This window comes from Budorcas taxicolor, chromosome 7 (genome assembly GCF_023091745.1).
Source record: "Budorcas taxicolor isolate Tak-1 chromosome 7, Takin1.1, whole genome shotgun sequence".
Lineage (NCBI taxonomy): Eukaryota > Metazoa > Chordata > Mammalia > Artiodactyla > Bovidae > Budorcas > Budorcas taxicolor.
This window is the reverse complement of record NC_068916.1, coordinates 79665707-79681546: the sequence shown is the minus strand read 5'-3', so window position 1 is coordinate 79681546 and position 15840 is coordinate 79665707. Positions and strand designations below refer to the sequence as shown.

Below are 15840 nucleotides of genomic sequence, written 5' to 3'. Positions count from 1 at the left end.
TAAGTGCTGAATGGTATTATTTCGCTTCGATTTTTGATATTAATTTCCTTTTTTTTCCTTGTGTTTTTCTATTTTTTTTCTTTAAAAAGTTATTTCCAGTGCTCACTCTTTCACTTTTATCCCCCCCCTCCCCAGTCGCTACACACAAATCACCCCCAAAGTCGTGGTTTAAATGCACCTGTATTTGTTTAAACGAAAACGTCTGTAGTAATCTATCCAACGAGCAGTCTGAATCGTGGTCCTTAGCTGGTCCTGGGATGCTGGCCCTCACGATGTCTGTGTGTCGCTCACGTGTGAATGAGTGAGGTAATAGAACATGAGGCCTTCTCATCTTCACGTCTATGTTTCTCGGTCGGTGTGTTTGTGTGTGTGTGTGTGTGTGTGTGTGTGTGTGTGTGTGTGTGTGTGTGTGTGTGTGTGTGTATCTTGTTTGTTTCCTGTGTGCATATGTATGTTCTCTTGTTTCTTTTGAACATTTTGCGTCTCTTTCCGTCTCTTGGCTGCACAGACCCTGAACAAGTGGGTCATTATTTTAGGGGAACTTGGAACATGGTTGTGTGTTCGTCCATTTGTCTCTTTTGTGTTTTGTTTGTGTTTTTTATTTTTCCTCAGGAATTTTGCTGCCGGGCTTTAGTCTACTCCAGGAGGTGGGACTTCTCATGTGGACAGTAGCATTTGAACTCAAAAAATGTGAGCCTTCTTGCCACTTGGTCTCCTAAAGCAGCCCGGCCTTTAGTGCCCCAGTTAGGTCTTCATCTCCTTAGGAGAGGAGATAACAGTGACTCCCGCTGAGCCATCCAGGCGAGGAATGGCAGCAGACGATTTTGTTACCTCTTTCCCATCTCGTTCTGTCTTAAAAACTGGATGTTGCTGCTACTGTCCGCCAGCTCAGGGTACTGCTCGACGGGAAGCACGTAATAGCCCTCGTAGCCCTGCACGCGGCCCGTGCTCAGCAGCTGCTGCTTCTCGCCCTCCGTCCACAGGCGGCTGCCCTCGCGGCCGTCCCTGGCTTTCTGCTGCTCCTTGGCCCAGGCCGTGCCCAGCGCCCTCTGCCTGGCCTGGTCCAGGACGCGGGCCTTCTCTTCATCCAGGGTGTCGGGGGTGAGGCCGTAGCGGATGCTGAGCAGCAGCGTGGAGTACTGGAACTCGATGTTGGTGAACCTTCGAGTCCTGCCGTTGACCAGCAGCGTGGGCTGCGACACGGTCACGTTCACCCCGCTCTCCAGCATCTTGCGGCCGATGGTGGTGCCCAGGGTGACCAGGTCGGCATCGGCTGAGCCGATCTTCACGAAGTAGTGGGTGTCCTTGCCCTCGATGCTGTAGTGCATCTTGTCCAGGTAGTAGGCGTTGTTCAGCACAGATGCCACTTTGCGGCTGTCCTCGCTGGCGATGCTGGACACACCGGTGGTCACCCGCCCCTCCTTGATGGCAAACATGATGCCTTTGCCGATGATGGGCGTGGTGGTGGCGAACCAGTGGCCTGCTTTCTCGCGGATGCTGGCGTGGAGCTTCTTAGAAATGACCTGCCCTTCAAGAGCCAGGAAGGCCTGGTTGTGCCTCTCGGTTGTCTGCTGGACACCTGTAATGAGCTGTGGGCAGAAGAGACACAGAGAGCTGAGGGGGTGGGCTGGGTCCACCCTGCGCAGGCAGGGGCTGGGTCAGAAAGAGGAAGGCTGGGACACCCCTGCAAGAATGCGTCTTGTGTCTGTCATGATCAGAACTAAGAGAGCCCTACCTTTTGGAACTAGGACAGGCTGGCTTGTTTCCAGTGCTCTGATGGTATGGCCTTCCCACCTTGTAACTATAAATGGGGGTGCAGAGGTATAATACCTGACTGGCATCTATACCCAGGCCTACCCACTTACCGTGTCTCTCCATCATTGCAGAAGAGAGAGTCATTTGGCCCACTGATGGTTTAGCAGCTGCCTTATACATGTATAGGGGCTTCCCTGGTGGCTCAGGTCGTACAGAATCTGCCTGCAATGCAGGAGACCTGGGTTCGATCCCTAGGTTGAGAAGGTCCCCTGGAGGAGGGAATGGCTACCCACTCCAGAAGGGGATGTTCATTAACTTCCTTGAGTTGGCACTGTGCTACTCCAAGTACGGCTAGGAGCCGAGGCATCACCAGGACACTCCCTGTTAGCAAAGACTAGAATCTTGGGCCTCCCTCCTGACCTGAGTCAGAAGCTGCATCTTAACAAGACCCTCTACCTGGTCTGCATGCATATGAATGTTTGAGAAGCACCAGGCTAAAGAGATTCCAGCTTTGTGGGCCAGAGGAATATCCCCGGGCTTTTTGATCCATTTGCTTTGGATCCTAGCCCTGCTTCTGCAGGGGGACAAAATCCCCATTATCTCCTTGGCCTTGAGTTTTCTACTCATAAATTACAACTCGTCTCAATTGGTGGTTGGGGGACAGGCTGGGATAATGGAGGAGGCTGTGCTGGGGAGGTAACGGCACTTAGATAAATGAGCGAAATGATGGCTATTCATCCAGTGAGTGGTCCCCACGGGGCAGAACTGTGAGAACACTGTTCTCAATTACCCGGCAGTTCCTCCTGGTCTCTCTCTAGTGACACAGTCTGGACAATTATTCAGAGCAGCTGAGACCTTTCAGAGGTTGATCGTGCCAAGCATGGGTTCTGCAGCAGGAGAGATCCAAACGCAGATGCCCACCCCTCCCATCCAATCATGGCCGCGGTCTCAGCTGCACCCAAATTGAAACTGACCACCTCTCGGTCATCACCAAGAAACCCAAGCACAGATTATGTTCTGAAAACTCAATCTGTATACGTTTGGGCCATAAAACACTGAGATTTTATGTGAGGCATAAAAATGTTCTTTAATGGGACAGAAACTGCAAACCACCGTTTTATTACGTCCCATAAAAGCCAAAAGGGTTATGATCTTACAGGCAGTGCAGATGGTAGGTTGCGGCTAGATTTCTCAGTGCTGCTGTTAATCAAGGAGTGACTCAAGGGTACACACTGAACAGATAATGATACCACAATTAAGGTAATAATTGAGGTTGGGAAGAAATATGTGCTGTGCCAGACAAGTAACAGCACTGATGTCTGCTGTCTTGTGAAGCCACCAGGTTTCATGCCCCTTTTATACCCAGCTCCAATGTTTTCTGCTGCTACTGTCATGTCCTTGGCCCCGACATGGTTCTGTTTGCCAGAGGGAATGATGACGGTATTTCGGATTCTTGGCAGGGACCTCCGCTTACCTGTCCGCTCTCACTTGCTTGACTCTCTGATAATTCATAGGGCGGAGGCACGAAATACATTTTGGCTCTTGGGAAGCCAGGAATTATGTTGCTGAGCTGAAATCCAAACATCACAAGCCAGCTTTTCACATCTATGGTGGAAACAGAAATAAAGACTTCTGAAATCACGATGGGTAGAAAGCCAGAGGGGATCTTGGAGAGAGAATGAAATAAAGTGGGATGTTGAGTATGAAGTCCAGCAGGAGAGGGAGGCAAGAGCCTGTGAGGGTGTCCTGGTCTGGACCTAGAGCTGCTTTACTGGGGCTCTAGGAAACAGATGTCCTTCCAGACTTGGTCAGTTGACCCCAAACCCCCCTCCACGTGGTGATTTAGGACAGTGCTGGAGTAAGCTAGATCTCCCTTTGGAAGCCCGTGTTGTGTGACCTTCGGCAAGTTCCTGGCCCTCTCTCAACTTCAGGTTCCTCAGATATAAACTACTAATGTCATTGGGCTGTCGTGAAGGTTGAGGGAGAAAATTCACGTGGAGGGCTTATCAGGGTGCCTGGCCTGTGGCTTGTTCAGTCACAATGAATTCCTTCATTTGGCAAGTACCTCAGTATTGATGGGCCAGTCAGTGTGCTTAGAAGCTAGAGATACAATGATCGGAAACGTGTAGATGTGATGATTAACACTGTGCAGGACCTCCAGGCAGGGGCTGCTGCACCGAGCCTGGCTCATTATGAAAGGGGGGGTCCCTGAGTGTATGCAATGCAGAGAGTCACCTGGCTCCTGAGACCCTTTCCTCAGGTGTCTACTCTTCAAACAGAGGTCAAGAGAGAGCTCATCTGTGCTCAGAATACAATTGCCCTTTCCTGCTAAGGCCTAGAGGAGAAGGCAATGGCACCCCACTCCAGTACTCTTGCCTGGAAAATCCCATGGATGGAGGAGCCTGGTAGATTGCAATCCATGGGGTCGCTAAGAGTCAGACACAACTGAGTGACTTCACTTCCACTTTTCACTTTCATGCACTGGAGAAGGAAATGGCAACCCACTCCAGTGTCCTTGCCTGGAGAATCCCAGGGATGGGGGAGCCTGGTGGGCTGCTGTCTATGGGGTCGCACAGAGTCGGACACAACTGAAGCGACTTAGCAGCAGCAGCTAAGGCCTAGGGTTGGGTCGGCTCCATTGTCACGCTCCATCTCTATTCCTGAATTCCTTCCTCGTGATTTCATTATACAAGCAGTCAAGGCTTCCAGTATCCTGGCCTCTTAGTTTTTTGGTGATCCTCCACTTACTAACTCTCCTGCTCATCCTTTGGAGCTTGTGATCATCAGCAATTCTACCTCAATTTCATAGGCATCACCTTCTGACCACTGCCTGGACTCTCTCTAGTTTACTCTCTTTTGTAACCTCATGCCTCATACTCCCAGAACGTCTCCCTTCCCTAGGACCTTCAACCCAACCTAAACTACTTTTCCCATCCCCCAGCTTCTTCATCTGTCTTCTCTCCTTACCTAGCATGCATTCCACAGTCAGTCATTAGAATCATTCCCTTGTGTATATTCTCAGATCCTTTGCCTCTTTCTCATTTCATCACACTTGCTTGGTGAAATCATGGAAGGCTCCTGTTTGTCCCTGTTGCAGCTGAATGTGGCAGCAGAAATGAACGAAGCCACACTGACTGGTGTTAAATTCCTGACCGTGAGCCGCAACTGTGCCTTCCTGATGCCTGGTAATCTGACCATATCCCCTTTTTCCATTCAGTCCTTCTCCCATTCTCCCGGGTGATTGGCTACTTCTCATCTCTCCTAAAACATCCCACACCTTCCTCACTCTAGCAGCTGACCTTTAATTCCTATCTGAGAAAACTGATGCGGTCGGGGGGAGTTTCCATAAACGCTCATCATGTTTACCAGCCTACCAGCATTAGTACCCATATTCTCTCTTTCCTTCTGTTACTCCACATGAGCCGCTGGAAAAAACCGTCTGCTGGTGTAACAGGTCACCCCATCAACATACGAACATGCCACTAAGTACGCACCTTTAAAATTCCTCTCTTGGCTGTCCTCCTCCCTTTAGCCACCATTCGTGTCTCACCCCCTTTATAAGAACTTCTCAAACTCAAAATAATTCTCTAGACAGAGGAACTCCCATTTCTCTCCTTTCAATCAGGCTTTGCTCCAAAGATGCATTAAAACAACACTTGTCAAGGTCACACATGACCTCCATGTTGCTGAGTCCAATGCTGACTGTGGTCCTCATCTTACTTTGACCTGTGGGAAGTCTTTGACTAGCTGAACACTCCTGCATCTCTCTCTGTTTTAGCCTTGTGGACAACACACTGTCTTGTCCCTCTCCCACCTTTGTGGCTACCTCTTGTCCCTCTTCGGTTCCTCCTCATCTCTCTGCTCTGAATGCTGGGGTGTCCTAGACGCAGTCTGTGAACTTCTTCTCCACTCTATTTTTCCCAGACATGGTGATCTAATGCAGTCTCAGGGCCCTCAAAACCATTTTTTTTTTCCTTCCAAGTTTGAGATAATATTGACATACAGAACCGTATAATTTTATACAGCATGATTTAACTTACATCATGAAATGATTAGTACATTCAGTGAATACCTATTGTCTCATAGAGATATAAAATAAGAGAAAAACATTTTTTTTTCTCTTATGATGGAAACTCCAGGATGGAAAACATACATCAGTTTTAGCTATATTTATCATGTCATACCCATACATTCTATCCCTAGCCCCATCTATATTCTAAGCCAGATCACCCTAAATATACTCAGAGGTAGCAAAAATGCACCTTATCATTTTCACATGTTGCCTTAATGGAGAGGAGAATGCCTAATAGAAACACTTGTCCATTATTTGATTTGATTACACAGTAAAGGATTCATATAAGGACATGTTTGTTTTTAAATAATTTACCTATTTTCGGCGGCACTGGGTCTTCTGCTTGGGCTTTTCTCTAGCTGTGGCGAGTGGGAGCGACTCTCTGCTTGCAGTGCTCAGGCCTCTCACTGAAGTGGCTCCTCTTGCTGCAGAGCGCAGGCTTTAGGGACACAGCTCCCGGGCTCTGCAGCACAGGCTCAGTAGTTGTGGCACGTGGGCTTTAGCTGCTTCACAGCATGTGGGATCTTCCTGCATCAGGGTTTGAACCCATGTCCCCTGCACTGGCAGGCAGATTCTTTACCACTGAGCCACCAGGGAAGCCCCAGGACATGTTTTATTTGTACCTCAGTACCACTTGCATGCTGATGCCAACTCCAGGATTTGTCTCCATCTAGGACTTCTCTGTCAATGCCCAGCCTCTGTCCAAACCTCAGCTCCTTGTTTTCCTCTCCACATCTGTCACAGTAGCCTTCCTTGATGATGGTAACTCCATCCTTTCAGCTACCATCCTGGACCAATTCTTTCTCACTCTCTGTCTAATCCATCCATAAATCCTCTCCCTTTTTTTTTTTTTAAATTCAGGAAAATCTCATGTAACATAAAACTCATCATTTTAAAGTGCACAATTCAGTGGCTTCCAGTTACATTCACAATGTTGTGCAATCATCATTTCTGGAATTCATGAATTCTAAAACGTGCTCATCATCCCCTCAAAAACTGCATCACTATTAGTAGGCATTCTGCATTCTTCTTTCCCCTCAGTCCCTGACAACCACCACTGCTTTCTAGTCTCCATGGATTTGCCTTTTCTGGATATTTCATATAAATGAAATCAAAGAACATGTGGCCTTTCACGTCTAGCTTCTGTTGATTAGCACATCATTTTCAAGGTTCATCCATGTTGTAGCATGTATCAGTATATTATTATTACTTATGGATCAATATTCTGTTGTTTGGATATATCCCATTTTGTTTATTCATTCAACAGTTAATGGATATTTGGGTAGTTTACACTTTTTTTTTTTTACTATTATGGCTAATGCTATTATGAATATCCATGTACAAATTTGTATATTTTTTCATTTACTGTCAGGGTTTTATTATTATTTTAGAATAACATTAAAAAATGAAGTATAGTGATTTACAGTGTTGCATTAGTTTCAGGTATAGCAAAGTGATTCAGTTATGTACATACATACATATATAATTCTTTTTTTACTTTAGTTTTTATTTTATATTGGAATATAGTTGATTTACAGTGTTGTTTCAGATGTACAGCTAACTGATTCAGTTATCCATATGCACATATTCATTCTTTTTCAGATTATTTTCCTATAGAGGTTATTACAGAATATTGGGTAGCGTTCCATGTGCTATACAGTAGGTCCCTGTTGATTACCTATTTTATATATTAAAGTGAAGTTGCTCAGTCGTGTCTGACTCTTTGTGACCCTATGGACTGTAGCCCACCAGGCTCCTCTGTCCATGGAATTTTCCAGGCAAGAATACTGGAGTGGGTTGCCATTTCCTTCTCCAGGGGATCTTCCTGACCCAGGGACTGAACCCAGGTCTCCCGCATTGCAGGCAGATAATTTACCATCTGAGCCACCAGGGAAGCCCATTTTATGTATAGTAGTTGTTATTTAGTTGCTAAGTTGTGTCTGACTTTGCTGCCCCATAAACTGCAGCACTCCAGGCTTCCCTGTCCTTCACCATCTCTTGGCGCTTGCTCAGACTCAGGTCCATTGAGTTGATGATGCCATCTAACCATCTCATCCTCTGTTGTCTCCTTCTCCTGCCTTCAATCTTTCCCAGCATCAGGGTCTTTTCCAGTGAGTTGGCTCTTAACATCATGTGGGCAAAGTATTGGAACTTCAGCGTCAGTCCTTCCAATGAATATTTAGGGTCGATGCCTTTTAGGACTGACTTGGTCTCCTTGCTGTCCAAGGGACTCTCAAGAGCCTTTTCTAGTACCACAGTTTGAAAGCATTAAATTCTTCAGCACTCAGCCTTCTTTATGGTCCAACTCTCACATCTGTACATGACTACTGGGAAAACCATAGCTTTGACTAGATGGACCTTTGTCATTTATCAGCAAAGTGATGTCTCTGCTTTTTAATACACTGTCTAGGTTTGTCACAACTTTTCTTCCAAGGAGCAAACATCTTTTAATTTTATGGCTGCAGTCACCATCTGCACTGATTTTGGAGCCCAAGAAAATTAAAATGAAATCTGTCACTGTTTCCACATTTCCCCCCATCTATTTGCCATGAAGTGATGGGACCGGATGCCATGATCTTCGTTTTTTGAATGTTTAGTTTTAAGCCAGCTTTTTCACTTTCCTCTTTCACCTTCATCAGGAGGCTCTTTACTTCCTCTTCACTTTCTGTCACTAAAGTGGTATCATCTGCATATCTGAGGTTGTTGATAATCATTTCTCTTGGCAATCTTGATTCCAGCTTCGTCAAGCCCAGCATTTCGCATGATGTCCTCTGCATATAAGTTAAATAAGTGGGGTGACAATATACAGCCTTGACATACTCCTTTGCCAATTTTGAGCCAGTCCACTGTTCCATGTCTAGTACTAAATGTTGCTTTTTGTCCTGCAAACAGGTTTCTCAGGAGACAGGTAAGTTGATCTGGTACTCCCATTTGTCTAAGAATTTTCCACAGTTTGTTGTGATACACATAGTCAAAGGCTTTAGCATAGTCAATGATGGAGAAGTAGATGTTTTTCTGGAATTCCTTTGCTTTCTCTATAATCCAACAGATGTTGGCAATTTGTTCTCTGGTTCCTCTTATTTAGTTGCTAAGTTGCTTTTCTCAACCCAGCTTGTACATCTGGAAGTTCTGTTCATGTACTGCTGAAGCCTACCTTGAAGGATTTTGAGCATAATTTTGTTAGCATGTGAAATGAGTGCAATTGTATGGTAATTTGAACATTCTTTGGCATTGCCTTTCTTTGGGATTGGAATGAAAACTGACCTTTTCCAGTCCTGTGGCCACTGGTGAGTTTTCCCAATTTGCTGGCATATTGAGTGCAGCACTTTCACAGCATCATCTTTTAGGATTTGAAATAGTTCAGCTGGAATTCCATCACCTCCACTAGCTTTGTTCATAGAAATGCTTCCTAAGGCCCACTTGACTTCACATTCTAGGATGTCTGGTTCTAGGTGAGTGACCACACCATCATGATTATCCAGGTCATTAAGAGCTTTTTTTGTACAGTTCTTCTATGAATTCTTGCCACTTCTAAATCTCTTCTACTTCTATTAGGTCCTTGCTGCTTCTGTCCTTTATTGTGCCCAACTTGTGTATCTTTAATTTTCTTGAAGAGATCTCTAGTCTTTCCCATTCTATTGTTTTCCTCTATTTCTTTGCATCATTCACTTAAGAAGGCTTTCTTATTTCTCCTCGCTATTCTCTGAAACTCTGCATTCAGTTGGTTATATCTTTCCCTTTCTCCTTAGACTTTCACTTCTCTTCTTTTCTCAGCTATTTGCAAGGCCTCCTCAGACAACTACTTTGCCTTGTTGGATTTCTTTTTCTTGGGGATGGTTTTGGTTACCAGCTGTACAGAGTTACAAACCTTCATCCATAGTTCAGGCACTCTGTCTACCAGATGTAATCCCTTGAATCTATTTGTCACCTCCACTGTACAATTGTTAGGGATTTGATTTAGGTCATAGTGGTTTACCCTACTTTCTTCAATTTAAGTCTGAATTTTGCAACAAGGAGCTGATGACCTGAGCCATAGTCATCAACAGGTCTTGTTTTTGCTGACTGTATAGAGCTTTTTCACCTTCAGCTGCAAAAAACAGAATCAGTCTGATTTCGGTATTGACCATCTGGTGATGTCCATGTGTAGAGTCATTGTTGTTGGAAGAGGGTGTTTGCTATGACCAGTGCGTTCTCTTGGCAAATCTGTTTGCCTTTGCCCTGCTTCATTCTGTACTCCAAGGCCAAACTTGCCTGTTACTCCAGGTATCTCTTGACTTGCTGCTTTTGCATTTCAGTCCCCTGTGATGAAAAGGACATCATTTTTTGGTATTAATTCTAGGAGGTCTTGTAGGTCTTCATTGAACTGTCCAACTTCAGCATTAGTGGTTGGGGCATGGACTTGGATTTTTGTGGTGTTGAATGGTTTGCCTTGGAAATATACCCAAGTACTGCATTTCAGACTCTTGTTGAGTATGAGGAGTACTCCATTTCTTCTAAGGGATTCTTGCCTACAGTAGTAGATATAATGGCCATTTGAATTAAGTTCACCCATTCTCGTCCACTTTAATTCACTGATTCCTAAAATGTTGATGTTCACTCTTGCCATATCCTGTTTGACCACATCCAATTTACCCTGACTCATGGACCTAACATTCCAGGTTCCTATGAAATATTGTTCTTTACAGCATCAGATTTTACTTTCACCATCAGTTGTTGTTCAGTTGAGACCCCACGGACTGCAGCATGCCAGGCTTACTCAAACTCATGTCCTTGAGTCGGTGTTGCCATCCAACCATCTTGTCCTCTGTCCACAACTGGGTGTTGTTTCTGCTGTGGCCCAGCCTCATTCTTCTGGAGCTATTTCTCTGTTCTTCCCCAGTAGCATATTGGAGACCTACCGACCTGGGGGGACTTATCTTTCAGTGCCATATCTTTTTGCCTTTTCATACTCTGCATGGGGCTCTCAAGGCAAGAATGCTGAAGTGGTTTGGCATTCCCTTCTCCAGTAGGCCACATTTTGTCAGGCCATGACTAGCAGGGACATGCCCTCCAGCCTCTCCACATAGCTGGAAGATATGCCCTGTGCCCTGGCTGTCTCACTGCTGGCCCTTGTTGAGTGTGTAAACCTTCATGGGCCATTGGGTGTTGGTCAATGTGAAGGCCGGGGCTGAGGCAAAGGCCCTGCTGCAAGAGAGTCTGAGAGAGGCTGGAGCCGATGTTGGAGGACGCCCAGGAACAGAGGGCTTCCCTGGTTTTCCATTGCCTCTGGCTGCCCTGGGGCCAGTCCACCAAGCTTCTAATTTACCCCTCCCTCCCATGTTTTCCCCCAGCAACTGCAAGTCTGCTTTCAAAGTCTGTTAGTCTGTTTCTGTGTAGCAAATGAGTTCATTTGTATCATTGATTTTTAGATTCTAGATATAAGTGATATCAAATGATATTTGTCTTTCTGTGTCTAACTCTACTCAGTATAACAATCTCTAGGGTCCATCCACATTGCTGCAAATGGCATTATCTTGTTCTTTTTATGGCTGAGTAACATTCCATTGTATCTATGTTCCATATCTTTACCCATCCCTCTGCTGATGGACATCTAGGTTGCTTCCATGTCCTGGCTAGTGTAAACAGTACTGCAGTGAACTCTGGGGTGCATGTCTCTCTTCTAATTATGGTTTTCTCCAGATATATGCCCAGGAGTGGGATTGCTGGATCACACGGTAGCTCTATTTTTCTTTTTCTTTTTTTTTTTTTCTTTTCTTTTTTTTAAAAGAATTTCCATACTGTTCTGTGTAGTGGTGGTACCAATTTACATTTCCACAAACAGTGCAGGAGGGTTCCCTTTTCTGCACACTTTCTTCGGCACTTATTGTTTGTAGACTTTTGATGATGACTATTCTGACTGGTGTGAGGTGATACCTCATTGTAGTTTTGATTTGCATTTCTCTGATAATTACTGATGTTGAGCATCTTTTCATGTGCTTTATGGTCACGTATATGCCTTCTTTGGAGAAATGTCTGTTTAGATCTTCTGCACGTTTTTTGATTGGGTTGTTTTTTTTTTTTTGATATAGAGCTGCATGATCTGTTTGTACATTTTGGAGATTAAACACTGTTGGGTTTTTTTTTTACTTGCAACTTACTTCTCCCATTCCCTAGGTTGTCTTTTCATTTTGTGTATAGTTTCCTTTGCCATGCAAAAACTTTTAAGTTTAATTTGGACCTATTTGTTTATTTGTGTAGTGACTATCTCTTATAGTAGTTTTTATTTTAAGGTCTAGTTTGTCTGATATGAATATTGCTACTCCAGCTTTCTTTTGATTTCCACTTGCATAGAATATTCTTTACCATTCTCTCACTTTCAGTCTGCATGTATTCATGTCCCTAGATCTGAAGTGGGTCTCTTCTGAGTAATTATTATTACTTCATATCAATTGCTTATTATCAATAAGTAATTATTGATATGTATGTTCTTATTGGAGAAGGAAATGGCAACCTACTCCAGTATTCGTACCTGGAGAATCCCATGGGCAGAGGAAGCTGGCAGGCTACAGTTGATAGGGTGGCGAAGAGTCAGATATGACTGAGTGACTTAGTATGCAAACACCCACATGTTTTGATTGCTGCTTGGTTAATTGCTTTGGGTTTGTTTATCTAGCTCTTTTCTCCCCCTTCCTCTTTTCTTGTGGTTTGATGACTGTCTTTAGTGATGTGTTGGATTGTGTGTGTGTGTTTGTATCTATTGTAGATTTTTTGGTTTGAGGTTCCCGTGAGGTTTTGATACAGCGTCTATGTGTATGAGATTGTTTTAACTTGCTGAGCTCTTAATTTCCCGTGCATTTCTAATATCCTACATTTGTACTCTTCCCTCTTCTCACAGTTGCTGGTTTTGACATCGTATTTGTGTGTGATCTCCTACCCTTATGTGTGCCTTTACCACGAGCTTTTTGATTTGTAATTTCCTTGTTTCTAGTTGTGGCCTTTTCTTTTCTGCCTAGAGAAGCTCCTTTAGCATTTGTTGCAAAGCTAGCTTGGTGGTGCTGAATTAGCTTAGCTATTGCTTGTCTGTAAAGCTTTTGATTTCTCCATTGAATCGGAATGAGAGCCTTTCTGGGTAGAGTACTCTTGATTGTAGGTTCTTCCCTTTCACCACTTTTTTCTTTTTCTTTCCTTTCACCACTTTAAATGTATCATGCCATTGTCTTCTTGTCTGCAGAGTTGGAGATTCCCTTAAATATTATTTGTTGCTTTTCATAATTTTTGGTTGTCTTTTATTTTTGTCACTTTGATTAATATGTGTCTCAGCATGTTCTTCCTTGAGCTTGTCTTGTATGGGACAACTCTGAACTTCGTGGACTTGAATGAGTGTGTCCTTTCTTATGACAGGGGTTTGGTACCTAATCTCTTCAAATATTTTCTCAGGCCATTCTCCCTCTCTCATCTCCTTCTAGGACTCCTATAATGGGAATGTTGATGTATTTAATGTCCCAGAGGTCTCTGAGAGTGTTCTCATTTCTTTTTTTCTTTTTCCTATTCCATAGCAGTGATTTCTACCACTCTCTTCCAGCTGACTTATTTGTTCTTCTGTCTCACTTATTCTTCTATTGATTTCTTCTAGACTATTTTTATTTCAGCTATTGTATTGTTAATCTCTGTTCTTTAAATATTTTAGGTCTTTTAAAAATGTTTCTTGTATCTTCTCAGTCTGTGCCTCCATTCGTTTTCCAGGATCTTGGATCATCTTTACTATCATTCTTCTGAATTCTTTTTCAGGTAGACTGCCTATTGCCAGGTCACTTAATTGTACTTCTGGCTCTTTATCTTGTTCCTTCATCTGAAACATACTTCTTTGCCATCTCATTGGGTCTTTCTGTGTTTGTGGTCTCCTTTCTGCAGACTGTAGGGTTGTAGATCTTCTTGCTGCTTCTGTCTGTCTCCTAGTGGATGAGGCTGGTCTAAGAGGCTTGTGCAGGCTTCCTAGTGGGAGGGACTAGTTCCTGCCTACTGGTGAGTGGAGCTAAGTCTTGTCCCTCTGGTAGGTGGAGCCATTTCAAGAGATATATTTTCAGGTGGCTTGTGATCTCAGTACAACTTTAGGCAGCCTGCCTGCTGATGAGGTTGTGTCCTCCCTCTGCTGATTGTTTGGCCTGGGGTGTCCCGGGACTACAGTCTGCAGGCTCTTGGGTGGGGCCAGGTTTTGGTGCCAAAATCATGACCTGGGAGAGCTCACACCAATCACTCTTCCCTGGCACTTCTATCACCAGTGTCCTTGCCCCCACTAGTGAGCCACAGCCAACTGCCACATCCCCAGGAGACCTTCCCTACACCTGGCCTGCCAAGACCCACAGGTAGGTCTGGCCCAGACTCCTGTGTGGTCACTGCTTTGTGCTGGGTGCCAGTACATGTGAAATCTTGTGTGCATCCTCCCAGAGTAGAGTCTCTGTTTCCTTCATTCCTCTGGAGCTCCTGCACGCAAGCTCTGCTGGCCTTCAACGCCAAATGCTCTGGAACTCCTCCTCCCGTTGCCAGACTCAGCCTGGAGAGCCCAACGTGGGGCTCAGAACTCACTCCTATGGGAGAACCTCTGTCATAGGATTATTTTCCAGTTTGTGGGTTACCCATCCAGTGGGTACAGGATTTGATTATGTCACGAAAGTGCCCCTCCTACCATCTGGTTGTGACTTCTTTGGATGTTAAAATATCTTTTTTGGTAGGTTCCAGTCTTTTTTTGTCGATGGCTGTTCAGCAGTTAGTTGTGATTTTGGTGTTTTTGTGAGAAGAGGTCCTACTCAAGTCCTACTCTGCCATCTTGTCCAGAATCGAGGGCTCTACATATGTTCTTTTCCAGATACTTTTCCATTAAAGGTTATTACAAGATATTGAATATACTTCCCTGTGCCATACAGGTCCTTGTTTATTTTATATAAAGTATTGTGTATGTGTTAATCTCAAACATCTAATATATTTCCCCCTCCCCCTTTCCCCTTTAGTAATCATCGTAACTTTGTTTTCTATGTCTGTGAGTTTCTCTGTGTTTTAAAAAATAACTTAACTTGTACTATTTTTTAGATTCCACACATAAACTATATCATATATTTGTCTTTCTGACTTAGTATGATAATCTCTAGGTTTATTCATATTGCTGCAAATGGCATTATTTTATTTTTTATGGTCAAGTAGTATTCCATTGTATATATGTACCACACCTTCTTTATCCATTCATCTGTTGATAGGCATTTGGGCTGCTTCCATGTCTTGGCTATTATGAACAGTGCTGCTATGAACGTAGGGGTACAGGTATCTTTTTCAATTATAATTTTATCTTTTCTGGTTATATGCCTGGGAGTGGGATTGCAGAATTATATGATAGCTCTATTTTTAGTTTTTAGTTTTTTTTTTTTTTTAAGGAGCCTCCATACTGTTTTCCATCCTGGCTGCACCAATCCACATTGCCACCAACAGTGTAGGAGGGTTCCCTTTTCTCTACACCCTCTCCAGCATTTGTTATTTGTAGACTTTAAAAAAAATTTAAGGGACTTCCCTGGTTGTCCAGTGGTTAAGAGTCTGAGCTCCCAATGCAGGGGCCTGGGTTCAATTCCTGGTCAGGGAACTAGATCCCACATGCCATCGTGACGATCAAAGATCCTGTGTGCCATAACCCAGGGAAGCCAAATAAATAAATAATTTAAAAATTTAAATATTTATTTGACTGAGTCAGGTTTTAGTTGCAGCACTTGGGACCTTTAGTTTCAGTATGTGGGATCTAGTTTCCCCACCAGGGATTGATCCTGGGCCCCTGCATTGGGAGTGCAGAGTCTTAGCTACTGGACCACCAGGGAAGTCCCATTTGTAGACTTTTTGATGATGGTACAAATTGACACTTGAAAATGTGTTTTTAGTTCTCTTGTGTATACACCTAGGTGTGGAATTGCTGAGTCCTATGGTTAAATCCTTTAGTTTTACTTTTAAAACAGACCAGACTCTGTGTCTTCTCACCACTTCTACCATCTCAACCCTTG

The 15840-nt window shown here is 44.1% G+C and overlaps 1 protein-coding gene across 1 annotated transcript in view; it reads right to left on the bottom strand.

Annotated features, from left to right (window-relative positions):
* Positions 1 to 827: 827 nt before the first annotated feature.
* The window catches only part of TENM2 (teneurin transmembrane protein 2), a 1062966-nt gene continuing 1047953 nt past the window's right edge, over positions 828 to 15840 (bottom strand). The window contains exons 28-29 of the mRNA XM_052642871.1: positions 3230 to 3360; positions 828 to 1589 (exon numbers count right to left, since the gene is read on the bottom strand). Of these exons, the coding sequence (XP_052498831.1) occupies positions 828 to 1589; positions 3230 to 3360 (893 nt within the window). The remainder of the gene's footprint in view (positions 1590 to 3229; positions 3361 to 15840) is intronic.